This window comes from Scheffersomyces coipomensis (genome assembly GCF_036884675.1).
Source record: "Scheffersomyces coipomensis strain NRRL Y-17651 chromosome Unknown DFJ63scaffold_3, whole genome shotgun sequence".
NCBI classification, from domain to species: Eukaryota; Fungi; Ascomycota; class Pichiomycetes; order Serinales; family Debaryomycetaceae; genus Scheffersomyces; species Scheffersomyces coipomensis.
The window spans coordinates 1,332,871-1,349,730 of record NW_027042894.1 but is presented as its reverse complement, the minus strand read 5'-3'; the positions used below and the strand labels follow the sequence as shown (position 1 = coordinate 1,349,730).

The following is a 16,860-nucleotide window of genomic DNA, read 5'->3' as shown; positions in this document are numbered from 1 at the left end:
TTACAACAACACTTTGATCTAACACAAACTATAAAATAGAACACACTTGATCGTCAAAAATGGCGGAATCGTCCAATAAGATGTCCGCTGTCATTAGAATAGTACCAGATCCAATTCTTCCATATGCCGGTCATATCGATCAGATTCCAACCATACTTAGATCTGTTATTACAATAGTTGATAATTATACAATACCATCTGATTTGAATAACTTAAGATACACTCCATTCAAGAATGAGGGAACAACCTTGGTTCATAATAGAACCAATATTTCAAATCCACTGCTGAATTTTTTTAATATAGCATCCTTATATCCATCCTATTTACCAGTAACAATTATTTTCCAATTTATTTTAGGTGCAAATGCTAGCGGTAGTGAGATGAATGACTTGCTCAATAAAGCGTTTAAATTGAAACAATTGGGGGGTACCTTTAATCTTGTTTTGAAAATATTCAAAATCCAAAATGGTGATCTGAATTCCTTTAAATTACCAAGTGACTTAAAAAGATTTGGATTTGTTGGGTTTGAAATTGACACCGATTTAATTACAGAAAGCTATGAGGATATTAATACCTATAAGAAATGGATCAATACTCACTTGGAAATTTCACTCAGTTTTTTGGGTGATCTGGCACAATATGTCAGTGTTGGACAAAAAATTAAAATAACTGACACTATCTTGTGGTTGCATTTACCATGTTTAAGATATGCAAGATTCGAATCGTACGATATATCAAGTCAATATAAGGTATATCATTTCTTAAATCGTCATAAAGATACGCTTGAAAAGGTTGTTCTCAGGGACTCTGATTTTTCAGAGTTCCGTAACCTAACTAGACTAAAATCAATCCAATTGATAGGAGTAGGCTCAAACGTTGTGCAACTTCATGACACCTTGAGTGTGCCAGTGGTGATGTGGCTTGGAATTTCGAATCCTAAATTCCATATAAATATTGCATCATTGGATAAGAAAATGATTCGTCTTCATTTTCTGACCAATCCTGATTTAACCCAACAACAACAGACGTCATTGACCAATTCACTTCATAAATGTGGAATCAATTTTATATATCATACATTTCAACCTCATTATTTGAAAACACCAAAACCAAAAGAGGTATTCGATCAATTTAAAAGAATGACGACAAATGAAGTTAATGAAAAGATTAGATTGTCAAAATTAGCTGAATTAGCTGAATTTTATTAGGCAAACTTGGATGGAAATCTTATAGATAGATTAAATATGAAAACAAATTAATTAATATATATATAGTGTATGAAATCAACGTAATAGTGCTATAAAGAGAAGAGTGCTCTCTCACTATGAAGAATTACTATCGAACTTAAAAGTGACTTAGTTATTCCGTTGGAACTAAAAATCAATTCTATCAAAGAATTAAGGGGAAATATTTTTTTGTCTCACGGGTTATAGAAAGCGAATTCATTCATATGGTTGATTTATCTAATAATTAATTTCCACATCATCAGCAGCCATTAGTGAAAGAAATTTCCCAATAGTATAGATTTCTGAACCTCAGCTTTCCCAAAAATGGTTGATTAAGCTAAACATAACATTTAAAATTTTCAACGATGTTCTGCTACGATGTTCTGGTACGATGTTCTGGTAGTTTATTACGTTTTAGTTTATTTAAAAACATTATTAAAACGCGATATAAATCTTCTTCGCAGCTTTAATTAAGATATATCCTTCTTATAACAACAAATATACCTGTCATGGCTGAATCGTTATCAAATGAATTGGGAAACCTCAATATCGATGCTGAAGAATCAACTTGCAACCAAATCTCAAGTTTAGTGGTTTCGGTGAATACCACTAAATTAGGTAACATTTCAACGTCTATAATTCCTCCTCTTCCTTTACATGGTCTAATTATTCACTACAACCGTGAAGAACAACCTGCCTACAATGATAATGATTATTCCCAGAATGAAGATTGGGATTACTTGGTAAAGAATATTGAAAAGCTTCATAGACTTGGTCTTAAACATATCACTTTACATTTCAGATTAGGTCTTGATGATTGTGGCTCCAGCATTCTACCCGTAATCACATTCTTCCACCACTATTGGACAAAAAATTTCAATTTTGAAATCTATATTTTAAAAATGGTACTGTGTCAGAATTTCAAAATGCCTCCTACAGAATATCTTGAAGGTTTCCCACACATGAGTTTCAAAATTGATACCAGTTATGTGGGAAATAGAGATGAAGACCAAGCCTTATACATATGTGATGCCTTTCCTGCTACAAAGGAGTTCTATCCCTAATACTATCAAAATCGTGATTATCCATCTTTGTTTAAAGTAGTACAGCAAGAAGAGGGAGAAATTTAGTTACCTTGATAACCATAAAATAGTCATATACACCTTGAACTTTTGTGGTTTAGTGATTCCTTTGGAGAATTATAGTTAAGTTAGCAAATTAAATTAAATAAACAAAACTTCCAAAGAAGAATCCTATATTTGAAACATATACTGCTATGACTCTTCCACAACTCAAAGTGCCACATCATTCCTGATTAATCATTGTCAGATATGTGTGAATCTATAAAACGTAATTTGAAAAATTATCTGATTAAAATAATTGAAGTTCCGTACCTAGTATATCATGATCCTACTCTACAGGCAAGCGTTCTCAGCTCTATAGTTAGTTTTTAGAACTTTGTTTATATAATATTTTCTTGGTAACAAACAGATAGCTGGTTTGTGGTTTAATAATGAAGCATAACTTGTAGTTATATTTTTGCATCCAAAAATGAAAAATCATTCACGTGACTATTATTACTCATTTTAAAAATTCCGGCCCTGTCGACTCATTTCTTTTTAATTTTTTTTCTTTCCTTTAAGCTGAAAAATTTAAAACCTACCACGAATTTATAATCCTAATCAATCAATCGATTAAGTACATAGGTATATATATATAACACATATCATTTATCACATTATGTCTACTTTCGGTACTTTATTCCGTGTCACTACTTATGGAGAATCCCATTGTAAATCAGTAGGATGTATAGTTGATGGATGTCCACCTGGATTAAAATTAACTGAAACTGATATTCAACCTCAATTAACAAGAAGAAGACCGGGACAAAGTAAGATTTCAACTCCAAGAAATGAAAAGGATAAAGTTGAGATTCAAAGTGGTACTGAACAAGGGATAACTTTAGGATCACCTATTGCTATGATTGTTAAGAATGAAGATCATAGACCTCATGATTATAGTGAAACTGATCTTTATCCAAGACCAAGTCATGCTGATTGGACTTATATACAAAAATATGGTACTAAGAGTTCGAGTGGAGGAGGTAGATCATCAGCTAGAGAAACTATTGGTAGAGTTGCAGCAGGAGCCATTGCAGAAAAGATTTTATATAAAGCTAATAAAGTTGAAATTGTTGCATTTGTTTCATCAATTGGATCAATTTCAATGAATAGAAATCCTTTAGATGAAGATTTCCAACAAACTTTAAAAACCATTACTCGTGAACAAGTTGATGAAGCTGCTCCAGTTAGATGTCCTGATGCTAAATTAAGAGAAAATATGATGAAAGAAATTGAATATTATAGAGATTCAAAGGATTCAATTGGTGGTATTGTTACTTGTGTGATTAGAAATTGTCCAATTGGATTAGGTGAACCATGTTTTGATAAATTAGAAGCTAAATTAGCTCATGCTATGTTATCATTACCTGCTACTAAAGGATTTGAATTTGGATCAGGATTTTTAGGTACACAAATTCCCGGTTCCAAACATAATGATGCATTTTATTATGATGAAGATTTAAATAGATTAAGAACCAAGACTAATAATAGTGGTGGAGTTCAAGGTGGTATAACTAATGGTGAAGATATTTATTTTTCAGTGGCATTTAAATCGGCTGCTACTATAAGTCAAGAACAAGAAACTGCTACTTATGATGGTAAGGGAGGTGTATTGGCTGCTAGAGGTAGACATGATCCAAGTGTTACTCCAAGAGCTGTTCCTATTGTGGAAGCCATGGCTGCTTTAGTATTAGTGGATCAATTATTAATTCAAAAGGCTAGAGAATCAGGATCAGTATTAGTAAGAGAAGAAGAAGATGATGATGAATAAGGTAATTTAGTTTATCATCATCATTATAGTTAGTAAATAGTTATAGAATTATGTTAATTTATATCATGAAAGTTTTATTAATAGTGTAGTGGATATTTGTTGATTCGTTATCATGGGTTAAGTAAAAGGCAGCCATGATTTGAATTATTTGCAGCACAAGTACTAACATTGATCATATTAGTGTAACAGGTGGATCAATTCACTTAAAAAGTTGATGATATGTCTAACAATCCCACGACTAATCCCCCTTTATCCTAACAACAACTCTTCATAATAATTAATTGATTGATTAACTTTGTAGTCATTGATCATACCATGTTGTAAATATAATTAGAGTTTAAAAAAATGGGTCGTGTCCATTCTCTCAAAATCAAAACGCGTACAAACCAAACCAAAAAAATCAAAACAGTTCATTCATTGAGGGAGGGAGTGGAACATGAAAAAAAAATTGAACACCTAACTTTAAAACTGTTGATTGATTGATTTGATCTATATAGACTGTGTTTTGAAGGTTCATTAACTTGAATTGAAATCATTATATCATCATCATAAAGTAATAGATAATTGTTCCAAGATGAAGATAACTATTCAAAGTGTTTCAGTTTTCCTTTTATGTTTTATTCAATTGATAAGTTGTCATAATGTATTATTAGCTCCATATGGTAAACAATGCTTTTTTGAACATTTAAAGAAGAATGATGAATTGGCTATTAGTTTCCAAGTTGGAAGTAGAAATCCTCATAATCATGAACAATATAATATTGATTTTAATATTATTTCTCCAAGTGGACAAATTTTATTAAAGAAGCAAGCATTAGATCATGGTGATGAAAGTGTTAAAGCTCCAGTTAATGGGAAATATATTTATTGTTTTTCAAATGAAAGAACTAATAGGGTTGATGTTGATGTTTCATTTAATATTCATGGAGTTGTTTATGTTGATATTAATGATCCAAAATCAGATACTTTAGATTATGCTATTCAAAGATTAAGTCAATTAACTAATGATGTTAAAGCTGAACAAGGTTATTTAGTTATAAGAGAAAGAACTCATAGAAATACTGCTGAATCAACTAATTCAAGAGTTAAATGGTGGTCAGTATTTCAAATTATTGTTGTTGCTGTAAATTCAGTATTTCAAATTTATTATTTAAAGAGATTTTTTGAAGTTAAATCAGTTGTCTAGAGTCAATTCAAGCTTTAGCTTGGATTGATTAAGTTACGTTAATTTAAAACTTCAAAGTAATTCAATTTAAATCATATCATATATAGCTTTTATAAACCCCCCATAATATTACATATACATATACACATACACATACATAAATCTTAAATCCTTTCAATTCCTATTCTATCCGTATATGTTAGTTTATAGTCTGGGGTAATTGTTATAGTTTGAGTTATTTAAAAATTAGCGGTTATCCATCCATAGGATTGTTATAGCTTTAAAGGGTTTAAGAACTATATCGTCGTCGTCGTTATAATTTTCGGGTATATTAAATTAATATTTGTGTTCATGTGACTTACCCCTCTTCCTCCACCTCCACCCAAAAAAGAAATTAAAAAAAAAAAGAGTAAAATGCCTCGCATTAAAGGAAGGTACAAACATCATAAGACAATACGACTATTAAGGATTGATTATAAGTACTGTCCATCAACCATCATCATCACTTTGTTCATTTTATACAATTTATATAGATAGAAATCGCTGTGTGTGTGTGTGTGTGTCAGGTACATCATCATCATCATCATCAACATATTAACTAACTAAACAGTAGTAACATCCCCTTAGGACAACATGTCATTTTTCCCCACTATTAAAGAATTACCACCTGATCCTTTATTCGGTTTAAAAGCAAGATATAATGCTGATTCAAGACTGGATAAAGTTGATTTAGGGATTGGTGCTTATAGAGATAACAATGGTAAACCATGGATTTTACCTGCTGTCAAACAAGCTGAAATCAAATTGATTACTAGTGATGATTATAATCATGAATATTTATCGATTAGTGGATTTGAACCATTTTTAAAAGAAGCAGCTAAAATCATTTTAGGTACTGAATCCAAAGCTATTAAAGAAAATAGAGTGGTAAGTCAACAATCTTTAAGTGGTACTGGTGCTTTACATGTTGCTGGTGTATTTTTAAAAGAATTTTATTATGGAGGATCAAAATCAATTTATTTATCATCTCCAACTTGGGCTAATCATCAACAAATTTTCCGTAATTTAGGATTAAATGTTGAAACTTATCCATATTGGAATAATGATAGTAAATCACTTGATTTAACCGGATTTTTATCTTCGATTAAATCAGCTCCTGAAGGTTCGATTTTCCTTTTACATGCTTGTGCCCATAATCCAACTGGTTTAGATCCTTCAAGTGAACAATGGAAACAAATTTTATATGAATTAGAAGCTAAAAATCATTTAATTATCTTTGATAGTGCTTATCAAGGTTTTGCTAGTGGTGATTTAGAAAAAGATGCCTTTGCCATTAGATATTCTATTGATCAAGATATTATTAAAACTCCGATTATTATTTGTCAATCATTTGCTAAGAATTGTGGTATGTATGGTGAAAGAGTTGGAGCTATTCATATTATAAATCCAATAAATTCAACTGCTACTCTTGGAGCTATTAAATCTCAATTTAATAAAATCATTAGATCAGAAATTTCAAATCCACCTGCTTATGGTTCAAAAATTGTTTCAACTATTCTTAATGATCCAAATTTAAAACAACAATGGGAAAAGGATTTAATCACTATGAGTTCCAGAATTAATAAAATGAGAATTGAATTATTTAATCTTTTAACTCATGAATTAAAAACTCCTGGAAATTGGGAACATATTAAATCTCAAACTGGTATGTTTTCATTCACTGGGTTATCATCTGAAATGGTGGCAAGATTAGAATCTGTTCATGCTATTTATTTAGTAAGTTCAGGTAGAGCAAGTGTAGCAGGTTTGAATGATCATAATGTTAAAAAAGTGGCTAATGCCTTTGATGAAGTTGTTAGATTTTATGCTAAATCAAAATTATAAGTTTATTTGTAAATTTTGTGTATTCCTATATATTTTTGTCTATCTACTCTCTCTTTTTATCACTTTACTAGTATTACCATAGATTAATGTTAAATATATATACTTTCAATCATTATTAAAAAGTCACTTCGAGTAAAGTCTCTACAAGGTTAACAAGTTGGTTAAATTTATACTTTTAAATTTTTATTAAAAGTTTTCTTTTAGAATTATACAAAAAAAGATATGATATATAAAGACGAATAAAAGAATTTTTAAGGACTTAGTGGGGGTGTAACCGTAGTTATTGTTGTAGTTGGGATGATTCTACTAATACAATCATGGTTGAATTTGATATGATTTTGACATGTTTCTTTATTATTATTATATATGATAGAAATTTTTTGTCTCGTCGTAGTATAGTATAAGGGAATTAAGGTATGGAGGTGAAAGTTATATGTGCTATGATAAAATGATAGGATAAAAATGCATTAATTGGAAAGGAAAACTAAAGATTAATTAATTTACTTTCTTCTGAATGAACAACCTTCAGTTAATTTAGCTTTACCACCAGTTGGAGTACATAAAACAGTGGAACATGAATCACAAGTAACAGCAGTTTGAGCATGGGAGAAAACAGTGGTGATGGTTAAACAACCTTGACATTTAACATCCATGAAAAAAGATCTTGGTCCTTGAACTAAGGTCTTTAATTTATGTTTTTGAGCTTCAGAAGCTGGAGATGGGTTTAATAAATCTTGAACTAAAACCTATAATAGAAATGTATGTTAGTAAATTGGTTCGTAAGATAAGTGATATGATCAATGTAGGAGTATCTCAAGATTGATGGAGTTGTGTGGACTGTATTTGTTGGTTGATGATGATAGTTATTGATGAAAGGTCTAAATTTAGACTTTATACGTATGATAATATATTTCATTGAATCAAACTTGATTTTAATGATTTAAACTGATATGAAACTAGTCAACTTGATCCTAATGATATGATCTGATCTATTATGATATATTACACTTTGATATTTCCATGAATCAATCTTTTTCAATCCTTCTATTTCCAATCTTTCAATCGTTAATTTGAATCTAATTTCATTTCCAGGGATTATATCCCACACAATCAAAATCTAATCGTTGATGATACTCTAAACATTCCAATGAAGGTGATGATGATCCATCTTCATCTGAGCTGATCTAATTCATTCATTTTACATACCATATTGTCACTACTTTAGTATGTTCTTTATGTATTAACTTTTAAAAGAAATGTTAAACAAAATTTTTCTCTCTTTTTTTTTTTCACTCCCTCACGCAGAACTGTTTAGACCTTTCTCACTCACAGTGTTACTCTCTCTCTCTATAATTAAGAATAGTATATATAAAATGTCTCTTCATTTTCTCATTTTTCATGTCGCATGTCGCACCATACCCATTGTAGTAATGTCAATAGAAAAAAGGAGGGGTGAAATATTTTAATTATGGCAGAGGGGTGTATGCAGGTCTCTAGGGCTCTGTAGGGCTTTCACGTGGGTGTGAGATTTGGTCATGTGATTGATTTTTCACTATTAGTATTACCATAAGTTAATTGATTGAATTTTTATGAATATATATTTAATAATATAATAAATGAATAAACTAATAATGATATAACACCATCTGTGATTAAGCACGAAATGAAAGGGGGAAACAATAATAATAATCTTAATAAAAAACAATATTAATATCACAGATGGAGAGATATAACATCAATCATAGTATAGTAGTAAAAATGTATAGAACTAGGCTAACCTAGAACTTTTGAAGCACACACTTCTTGATAAGATACTATAATGATGATGTTAAAGTTATACACTATAAAACTATATAAAATAGGAACGACGAGTAACAATACCTTTTGATTATCTTCACTTTTTTTTGGATTTTGTAGGTTTTCTAAATTGGAATAAGTATTTTTTTTTTTGCAGCAACGATCTCTAACAATAATAAATCAATTGCAATTTTTAAGTAATAATAATAAGGGATAATATAAGGTAAGGTACAAACTATAAAGACTAAATCAAACTATATAAAAAAAGGAGGAGGGGAGTAGCCTAACACATATCCTCAATTTCCAACTGATTTCAACCTCAGTAAGCAATAATAAGGAATAATAATATCAAATCAAGTATCATCATTCACTCAATAAATTGAGATCAGATAACAAAAATATACGAAATCTAAAAAATAAATATAAACAAACTATGAAAGATATACAAAAAATAACATACACGATATAATCACCATCAATAACATCAGCAACATCATCATACCCTAGACAAAGGTAGATTCTTAAGAACCACAAATTAATATAAAAATAAATCTTTCTTTTTCTTTTTCATTACTTTCTTTTTCTTGGTTTTACAATTTACCATACGACTAAATTTTTAATATACACATTCTATATATATACAATTTAAATTATCAACTCTTCTTTACCATTTACAATAATATTTTACGAGTTGATAATACGATAGATAGCAATAAACCTTAAATCATCAACAAAAACAATAATAACCTAACCAATGAGTGAATGAATGGGGGGGCAGGATTACTTTCTATATAAATGCAGACAAATAGATATATAACTGTAATTGTAATTGAAATAATAATGTAAATGTTAAAATTGTAATAATAATAATAATAAGAATAATAAGAATCGTAAGCATCATAAGTATGAATGTGAAGTCATTATTGAGTTTAAATCAAGTTGATGATGATAAGTTTTGATGAAAGTTGAAAAATAAAGATTATTTCCAAAAAAAAAAAAAACGTAAAAAAATGTAGTTCTATGAGATGATTATAAAATGAATGATCGATGGGATGGCGTGTGGTGTAGGGGGTCGTTATAAGTTTGTAATAATATTGATAAATCTTACTTAATGATATATTTCATGTTTTTTTATAAAACGATTATTTTCAAATATTTTCAAGATTAAAAAAGAAGAAGCATCATGAGTCTTTGGAATTTTAGTAGTTGATATATGCATGGAGATCGATCGATGTAAGATGAATTTATTTTCCTTTCAAAGGAAAATGAAAAAAATATTGAATTCCAAAGTAATTTCTCTTCTTTAAATCATTGAATTTCTTAAAAGTTAATAATTTAATAGATTGAATGGATTGATTGATTTGATTTGATAAAATAATAATACTAATATACATAAGTTGAAAAAAGTTGAAGGGATAAGATATGGTTGGGAAGGGTGAGGTTGAAGATAAAAACTGATAAGATAAAAAAGGTTAAATGGTTTGATTCAATTGATGGAGGAAGGTTATGCAATAATTGAGGTTGAAAGTGAATGGATTGAATCAATCTAATTAAAGAGTCTAATTAGATTATTTGGTGGCCTTTTTTGGTTTTCTTGGGGTAGTACCAGTTCTTGGAGCATTTGCTGGAGGATATCTTGGTTTCTTTTCAGCGGGTTTTAAAATTTGAAATGAACATAATAAACTTTCATCAACACTCATCATGGCACCGGCATTATCAAATTCACCACAATAATTTGGAGCTGAAAAAAGGGTAACTAATTGACGTTTTGAAAAAAATTCATAACCATCTTCAACCACTTGATGAGCTCGACAAATTAAATCCATATCATGTTTTTGTAAAAATCTTGATACAACATCAGGACCAAATGTAAATGAAACACCTCTATCATTTTCACTCCAACCACTAATATCTTTATCAGGATCAGACCATAATAAATCACATAATAATCCAACATCAGGAATATCAGTTGGTCTCATAACTCTTCTAATTTGTTCCATAGAATTTAAATCAGGGGATAAACCACCATGCATGGTAAATATTTTTTCATCAATGATAGCAGCAATTGGTAAACAATTAAAACAATCAGTAAAAGTTTTCCATAATTTAATATTATATCTTCTTTTACATTCATCATAAAATCCATAAATTCTATTAATTGAAGCACATTCATGATTACCTCTAAGAATAAAGAAATTTTCAGGATATTTGATTTTATAAGCTAATAATAAACAAATGGTTTCTAAAGATTGTTTACCTCTATCAACATAATCACCTAAGAATAAATAATTTGCTTCAGGAGGGAACCCACCATATTCAAATAATCTTAATAAATCATAATATTGACCATGAATATCACCACAAATCTTAATTGGAGCTTCCAATTCTAATAAAATTGGTTGTCGAATGAAAATTTCTCTGGCTCTAGTACATAAGTATCTAATTTCATGTTCTAATAATGTTACTTGTTTACCAGGTCTTGAACCTCTAACTTCTAATAATCTATCAACTATGGAATCGATATCAGCTTCTTGATGATCGGTTGTGGACATGATGAAGTTATATTATATGTGTATATGTATGTGTATATGTATATGCTGTTTGTATTAAGGGGGAAGGGCAAAGTACGATACGATGTGTGTTGTTGTTGAACTTTGTTGGTGGATGGCAATGTTACAGACGAGCTAAATTAAGAAAAAATTAAGGGAGGGAGGGAAGGAGGGAGAAATTGAGATCTGGTGCTAAAATGGGGATGTGTGAGATGGAGGAATGGAGTATAATACGATCTCGATGATGGGTAGGAAAGGATAGGACGTGTATATCTCTTGATGGATGGATAGACCGATGAGATGGATTGAAAACGATGATGGTAACAAAATGAATGCTAAGAAAGGGGATATATAGAATTATTTGAAAACCTAACAACAAATTTTAATTTTTTGTTGATTAGTTATTAACAGGAGGAGGAGGATGATGAAGCAAAAAGAACGAAGAAGAAAAAAAAATGTGAAATGGGAGAAAATGAAAATGAGGGAAAAAAACAAAAAAAACTAAAAAAACAGACAAATTTTTAAAATTAGCCCAAATTAGATTTAAAACATGGACAATTTGTCTGACTGGATGGGATATGAGAGGTGTGTGCACTGTCGTTTTTTTTTTGCTTTTTACAGTTTAAGTTTCGAAATAAGACAAATTCTAAACACATTTGAACTGAACACATAATTAATTAATTCAGTGTCTGTCTGTTCAGATAGTACCCATGATTATTGCTATACAGTATAAATGATAGGAATCAATGGTTAAAGACTAATATAACTCAAATTATTACTTACAAAGTAATAATTTACGATATCGATTATTATTTTTAATCAAATTACTAAAATATTCAGTCTAGATTATTTAGATATAAGTCTAAAGTGTATCAGTTGTTGTGTCTCTCTGCCTATATTAATTTATGAGGGATGGCACCAAATTTCACTGACACGTCCTGATAATTGTCCATTTTACATTTTACATTTTACATTTTCCTCTTTTTGTCATAAAAAGCCAAATTTCCTGATTTTAAGGGTGAAAATGAGAAGAAAAAATGCCCCCGAATTTGAATATTAGTCGTATTAAATCATAGTAATATATTCTTGACCACAACAACATAAACAACAGCAACAGCAACTAATAATATTTACTCTACTTTCTTTCATTATAAACTGCTATCTATCTCTAGTCCAAGCCTTGTAACATCTACTCATAACAAACAGATTTTTAACCGATCAATTGTAAAATGACGGTCCAATTACTAGTCAAAAACTACACGACAAAACACAAACATTTAAAACGAGCTTAACCTGTAAAAAAACATGAATCCATGGTGACCCGTCACACCCGGAATTTGCCTGATTTGGATTAATTCAAAAAGTATAAGCGCTAACAGCACGATTATTTTTGGTAACGTTTCATTTTAATTACTACTATTTTGGTTCATTCTAAATTTGATAGTCATTCATTTTTGTTGGTTTAACAGTCTTGATATAGAATCAAGTCATGTAAATGAACCATTCCAAACATACTTCTATACATATTAACATAACCCGGGAGAAAAGTAAATAATTAAATCAAAATAGATCGATCAAAAACGAATGACTAACTGAGAAAATAATTAAACCAACTTAGCCTTTAACTGTTCTAGAACGACATTAACCATTTAATCGTATTTTCTAAATTGAAACGAGCTGCAAATGTATTATTCTAATATAATGTAAAATCTGTTAATGCTAGTTGATGTTCTCCACAAAATTGTGAATCACAATTTTAAGTTATGAATCAATCACGTGATTTATCCTTGCCTAATTTGGAATCCACAACAGGGAGAGAGATATCAGAAGATAGAAATTTGAAAATAGTATAATACTAAATATAGTTTTCAATACTTTTTCTTTTTTTTTTGCAGCTATAAAACCCTTTTACTATTATGAGTTCTAATCAACCTCCATTTCCTAATATATATCATGTCAAACAAGTTGCATCTACAGATTCTAAATCATGTTCGATTTGTTATAAATTAACTAGTACAGTGTTATTAAATGATACCAAGATTGATTTTTTATATATTTGTCCTGGTCATTTAAAAGATTCTAATTTCAGTGATCATTTAGAAGATCCTGATTATGATAGTTTAACGAAAGATAAACTGGATAAGACTAAGAAAGTTGAGGAATTGACGGTTCAAGCTGAAGCTATTAAACCATATTTAATAAATCAATTGATTAGTGATTATTTACCCAAAAAGAAGAAAGAAGGTGATGATGGTGATAAAAGTAAAGATGGGGCCAGTGATGATAAATATAAAACCTTACAGAATCAAATTAAAGAATTGAATAAAGAATTAGTTACATTGAATGAAAAGATTAATGAATTTAAATTTAAACGATATAAATTGAATAATGAAATTTATAAATTAAGAATATTAAATTATAATAAAGCGTTATATAATAAAATTAGACATAAAAAGATTCAACTGGATCCATCATTCTTTCCCACAGTTCCAAACAATAAAATTGAATAAAAAAAACAAGACAAGATGAAAATGATTTTTTCTTAATTATTTACAACTTTTTCATCAAACCAATTTTCCCACCCTTCAATTTTATTACGAAGTACAGAACCAGTTACGAAATCCATATTCCCTTCTAATTTATCAAAAGTGAATTCCTTGTTTCTTGATCCAATCACACTCAACCAGAATTCACGTAATGATTCTTGAGATGGTTTTTTCCCATCTCCATTATCATCTTTATCATCATCATTAGCATTATCAATTCCAGAACTTTTATTCACCGAATTCAATTCATCAGTGATTAATTTATTTAATTCTGATTCTAATAATCCTTTAAGTTTATGAACTGGTAAACTATCAAATAAATCACTCTTATTCACAGCAAATAAGAAATCAATTCCATTATGCATTCTTTCAGTGATAGAAAAAATTTGATATAAAAATTTAGCAATTTTTAATTCAATTAAATTTTCTGAATTTATAGATATGGATGATGAATCTAATACATATACAATCCCTCTAATTTTTTGTAATTTAATATCATCAATCATTAATTTATATAATAATTCTTGATATTTTAAATGACCAGGATAATCAATCAATTGATAATTCTTCGTGATAGCCGTATTTGAAAATGGTAATTCAATACTGGTAGCATTCAATTCCATACTTGAAACAGTGGGAGTCATCCCTTCATTTACTTTCTCATCATCATCAAGATGACGATTCTTAGAAGCTCTGATTAATTTATAATATAAACTGGTCTTACCACTATTATTGGCTCCTAAGATTAAAAATGTAGGTTTATTATATGGTGAAGAACTTGAAGATGATAATCCACTTGGGATTAATGATTTATGAAATGCAAATCCATTGGATTGATATTGGAATAATAAAAGAGTTAATACCAACCCTCCTACAAGAGTCAATATAACTACTTGTATGAAATCCATGGTTTGATAGTAGAAAGAACAACCTTAAGGACTATCGTTTAAAATACCAATTATGGCCTTATTAAATTTTTCGTTAGGTGTTGAGACAGTTGGTTGATCTGTTAAGATTGGCTTAATTATTGCGGTAAGGGTGTGATCCTTTTTTGTACACATTAAAAAAAATCAGAGACGATAAACTATAAACAAATAACAACTATTACCTCTCTTTATTCATTGCTTCAATTAGGTATTAACACAAGATGGAGAATCCTCATGAACAAGCTCAGAATGCTTTGTTATCAAGAATAATAAACAATATGGTATGTACTCGTTCAAAATGAAAGTTAGAGTATGAAATTAAGAATACTAACATATAATTATAGGAAAATTTAAATGAATCAGTAGTTACCATAAATAAATGTTTACAGGAAGTTAATCGAAATAACTTAGATACGGAGATCTTATCTCAAATGTGGGAAAGTTATTTAAGAAATGCTGAATTCAATTTAGAAACTACCGGTCAAAAAAAAGATCCATTATAAGTGACTATTTCATATCATTCACCGATAAGATACTATTAACTACAAGTGTTGGAGATCCTTAGGTGATACAAGGGAGTAGCTCTGGAAGTCTACTCTCTATTACTCAAATTGTCACCATATTCACATTCATTAGCTGAGTCTACATTCATAATATCACTTTTATCCTATTTTTTTATATTAAATTGAAAAATATTTTATATAATATATTGTACACATGCTATAACTTTGATTCTGATTGATTTCAAAGATGGGTTTGGGATAATATTAACATTTGAAAAGACCAATCACAAACATTAATAGTCTAATAATTCATAGATGAAAAGTATCTTATTCTTTAAATATTCTGTACCATAGTAATAAATAAACATAATAATCATAATGATAAAAACCTCTTCTAATAATAACACCCTCTTCTCTACTCAATCATACATTATTCCCATTTCCTTAGTTTTGAGTTGGTAATAAACCATATCTCTTCTTTAAAGTAACTCTTTGTCTTGAATATTTATCATCTGGAGAAAATCTAGCTGGATGAGCAGATTTGGTGATTTCACCTTCTTCAGTTAATTTCTTTAAGGTATAGATTCTTTTGCCATCGGCACCGGTGGTATACATTAAATGCATCTTGACTTAAGTTATATTTATGTAATGATATATATATATGGTTCTTCCCTTTAACATATAAATGAAATTTTTTTTCTTTTATTGAATGAGATGTCTTTACACCTATATTTTTGGTAAAGTTCACACGACCACATTTTATATAGTGTGATGGTAACTAGTAATAGTATGGGGTGGGTGAATATACCTATATCAAAGGAAATAAATCATTAGATGTTATTGAAAGGGTGGACAATCATGATGATATTCTGGAATTATCCTGTGAGTATAGTGATTCCTACTAAAAATCAAGTTGATTGTCCATTATTTTTCATTCTTTATCATTTTGGCAGCAAAAATAGATTAAAGATAGTTATATTCAACTACAAATCTATTCCAAATCGTTAAAAGTTAAAATATCACCATTTATGGTGGAATTAGATTCATCAATTTAATCTCTGATACAGACTGATACATCTACCACCAACCATAGATTGATTCATATCTTAGATAGGTCTTATTTAGTAAAATTCTATTTATCAAAAATCACGTGACCACTTCTTATTTTACAATTTGGTAACCATAGAGATCAATCCTTCAACTTTTTGAATCTGTTACTACTTCATTCATACAATTTCATCAGAATTACTCTATTTAATAACTAAGATACCACTTCAATTGATGGTTATGGTCATATGAACTGGTTATGTAAATTGTGTTTTGTGGATCTCACTTTCCAGGCCAAATATTTTTTTGACAACAAAAGAAACTA

General features: G+C 29.4%; 11 protein-coding genes across 11 annotated transcripts; 7 read left to right on the top strand and 4 right to left on the bottom strand. All coding sequences in view use genetic code 12, as the record gives it.

Moving 5' to 3' along the window:
- Positions 1–59: 59 nt before the first annotated feature.
- DFJ63DRAFT_312780 (uncharacterized protein) lies at positions 60–1,208 on the top strand (the record flags this gene model as incomplete). The annotated part of the gene is made up of 1 exon (XM_064906043.1): positions 60–1,208. One exon carries the CDS (start codon positions 60–62, stop codon positions 1,206–1,208), a length of 1,149 nt encoding a protein of 382 aa, XP_064762794.1.
- A 527-nt stretch (positions 1,209–1,735) lies between these two features.
- Positions 1,736–2,290, top strand: DFJ63DRAFT_312779 (uncharacterized protein; the record flags this gene model as incomplete). Its single annotated transcript, XM_064906042.1, has 1 exon — positions 1,736–2,290. One exon carries the CDS (start codon positions 1,736–1,738, stop codon positions 2,288–2,290), a length of 555 nt encoding a protein of 184 aa, XP_064762793.1.
- A 338-nt stretch (positions 2,291–2,628) lies between these two features.
- Positions 2,629–4,405, top strand: ARO2 (bifunctional chorismate synthase/riboflavin reductase [NAD(P)H]). Its single transcript, XM_064903296.1, has one exon. The coding sequence runs from the start codon at positions 2,967–2,969 to the stop codon at positions 4,116–4,118; it is 1,152 nt and encodes a 383-aa protein (XP_064762792.1). The 5' UTR covers positions 2,629–2,966; the 3' UTR covers positions 4,119–4,405.
- On the top strand, positions 4,406–5,610 carry EMP24 (Emp24p). The gene has a single exon (XM_064903295.1). It carries the CDS (start codon positions 4,693–4,695, stop codon positions 5,302–5,304), a length of 612 nt encoding a protein of 203 aa, XP_064762791.1. The 5' UTR covers positions 4,406–4,692; the 3' UTR covers positions 5,305–5,610.
- Positions 5,611–5,916: 306 nt separating this feature from the next.
- AAT21 (aspartate transaminase) lies at positions 5,917–7,167 on the top strand (the record flags this gene model as incomplete). Its single annotated transcript, XM_064904919.1, has 1 exon — positions 5,917–7,167. One exon carries the CDS (start codon positions 5,917–5,919, stop codon positions 7,165–7,167), a length of 1,251 nt encoding a protein of 416 aa, XP_064762790.1.
- A 125-nt stretch (positions 7,168–7,292) lies between these two features.
- RPS27 (40S ribosomal protein eS27) lies at positions 7,293–8,410 on the bottom strand. Its single transcript, XM_064906955.1, has 2 exons — positions 8,374–8,410; positions 7,293–7,913 (listed from the first exon to the last, which is right to left on the bottom strand). The coding sequence occupies exons 1-2, from the start codon at positions 8,374–8,376 to the stop codon at positions 7,668–7,670; spliced, it is 249 nt and encodes an 82-aa protein (XP_064762789.1). The 5' UTR covers positions 8,377–8,410; the 3' UTR covers positions 7,293–7,667.
- Positions 8,411–10,532: 2,122 nt separating this feature from the next.
- On the bottom strand, positions 10,533–11,516 carry GLC7 (type 1 serine/threonine-protein phosphatase catalytic subunit; the record flags this gene model as incomplete). The annotated part of the gene is made up of 1 exon (XM_064908138.1): positions 10,533–11,516. One exon carries the CDS (start codon positions 11,514–11,516, stop codon positions 10,533–10,535), a length of 984 nt encoding a protein of 327 aa, XP_064762788.1.
- Positions 11,517–13,429: 1,913 nt separating this feature from the next.
- DFJ63DRAFT_312774 (uncharacterized protein) lies at positions 13,430–14,023 on the top strand (the record flags this gene model as incomplete). The annotated part of the gene is made up of 1 exon (XM_064906041.1): positions 13,430–14,023. The coding sequence occupies one exon, from the start codon at positions 13,430–13,432 to the stop codon at positions 14,021–14,023; it is 594 nt and encodes a 197-aa protein (XP_064762787.1).
- A 32-nt stretch (positions 14,024–14,055) lies between these two features.
- DFJ63DRAFT_312773 (Signal recognition particle receptor subunit beta) lies at positions 14,056–14,967 on the bottom strand (the record flags this gene model as incomplete). Its single annotated transcript, XM_064906040.1, has 1 exon — positions 14,056–14,967. The coding sequence occupies one exon, from the start codon at positions 14,965–14,967 to the stop codon at positions 14,056–14,058; it is 912 nt and encodes a 303-aa protein (XP_064762786.1).
- Positions 14,968–15,206: 239 nt separating this feature from the next.
- DAD4 (Dad4p) lies at positions 15,207–15,488 on the top strand (the record flags this gene model as incomplete). Its single annotated transcript, XM_064908137.1, has 2 exons — positions 15,207–15,266; positions 15,330–15,488. The coding sequence occupies 2 exons, from the start codon at positions 15,207–15,209 to the stop codon at positions 15,486–15,488; spliced, it is 219 nt and encodes a 72-aa protein (XP_064762785.1).
- NOP10 (snoRNP complex protein) lies at positions 15,450–16,577 on the bottom strand. Its single transcript, XM_064903294.1, has one exon. It carries the CDS (start codon positions 16,110–16,112, stop codon positions 15,933–15,935), a length of 180 nt encoding a protein of 59 aa, XP_064762784.1. The 5' UTR covers positions 16,113–16,577; the 3' UTR covers positions 15,450–15,932.
- Positions 16,578–16,860: the final 283 nt, after the last annotated feature.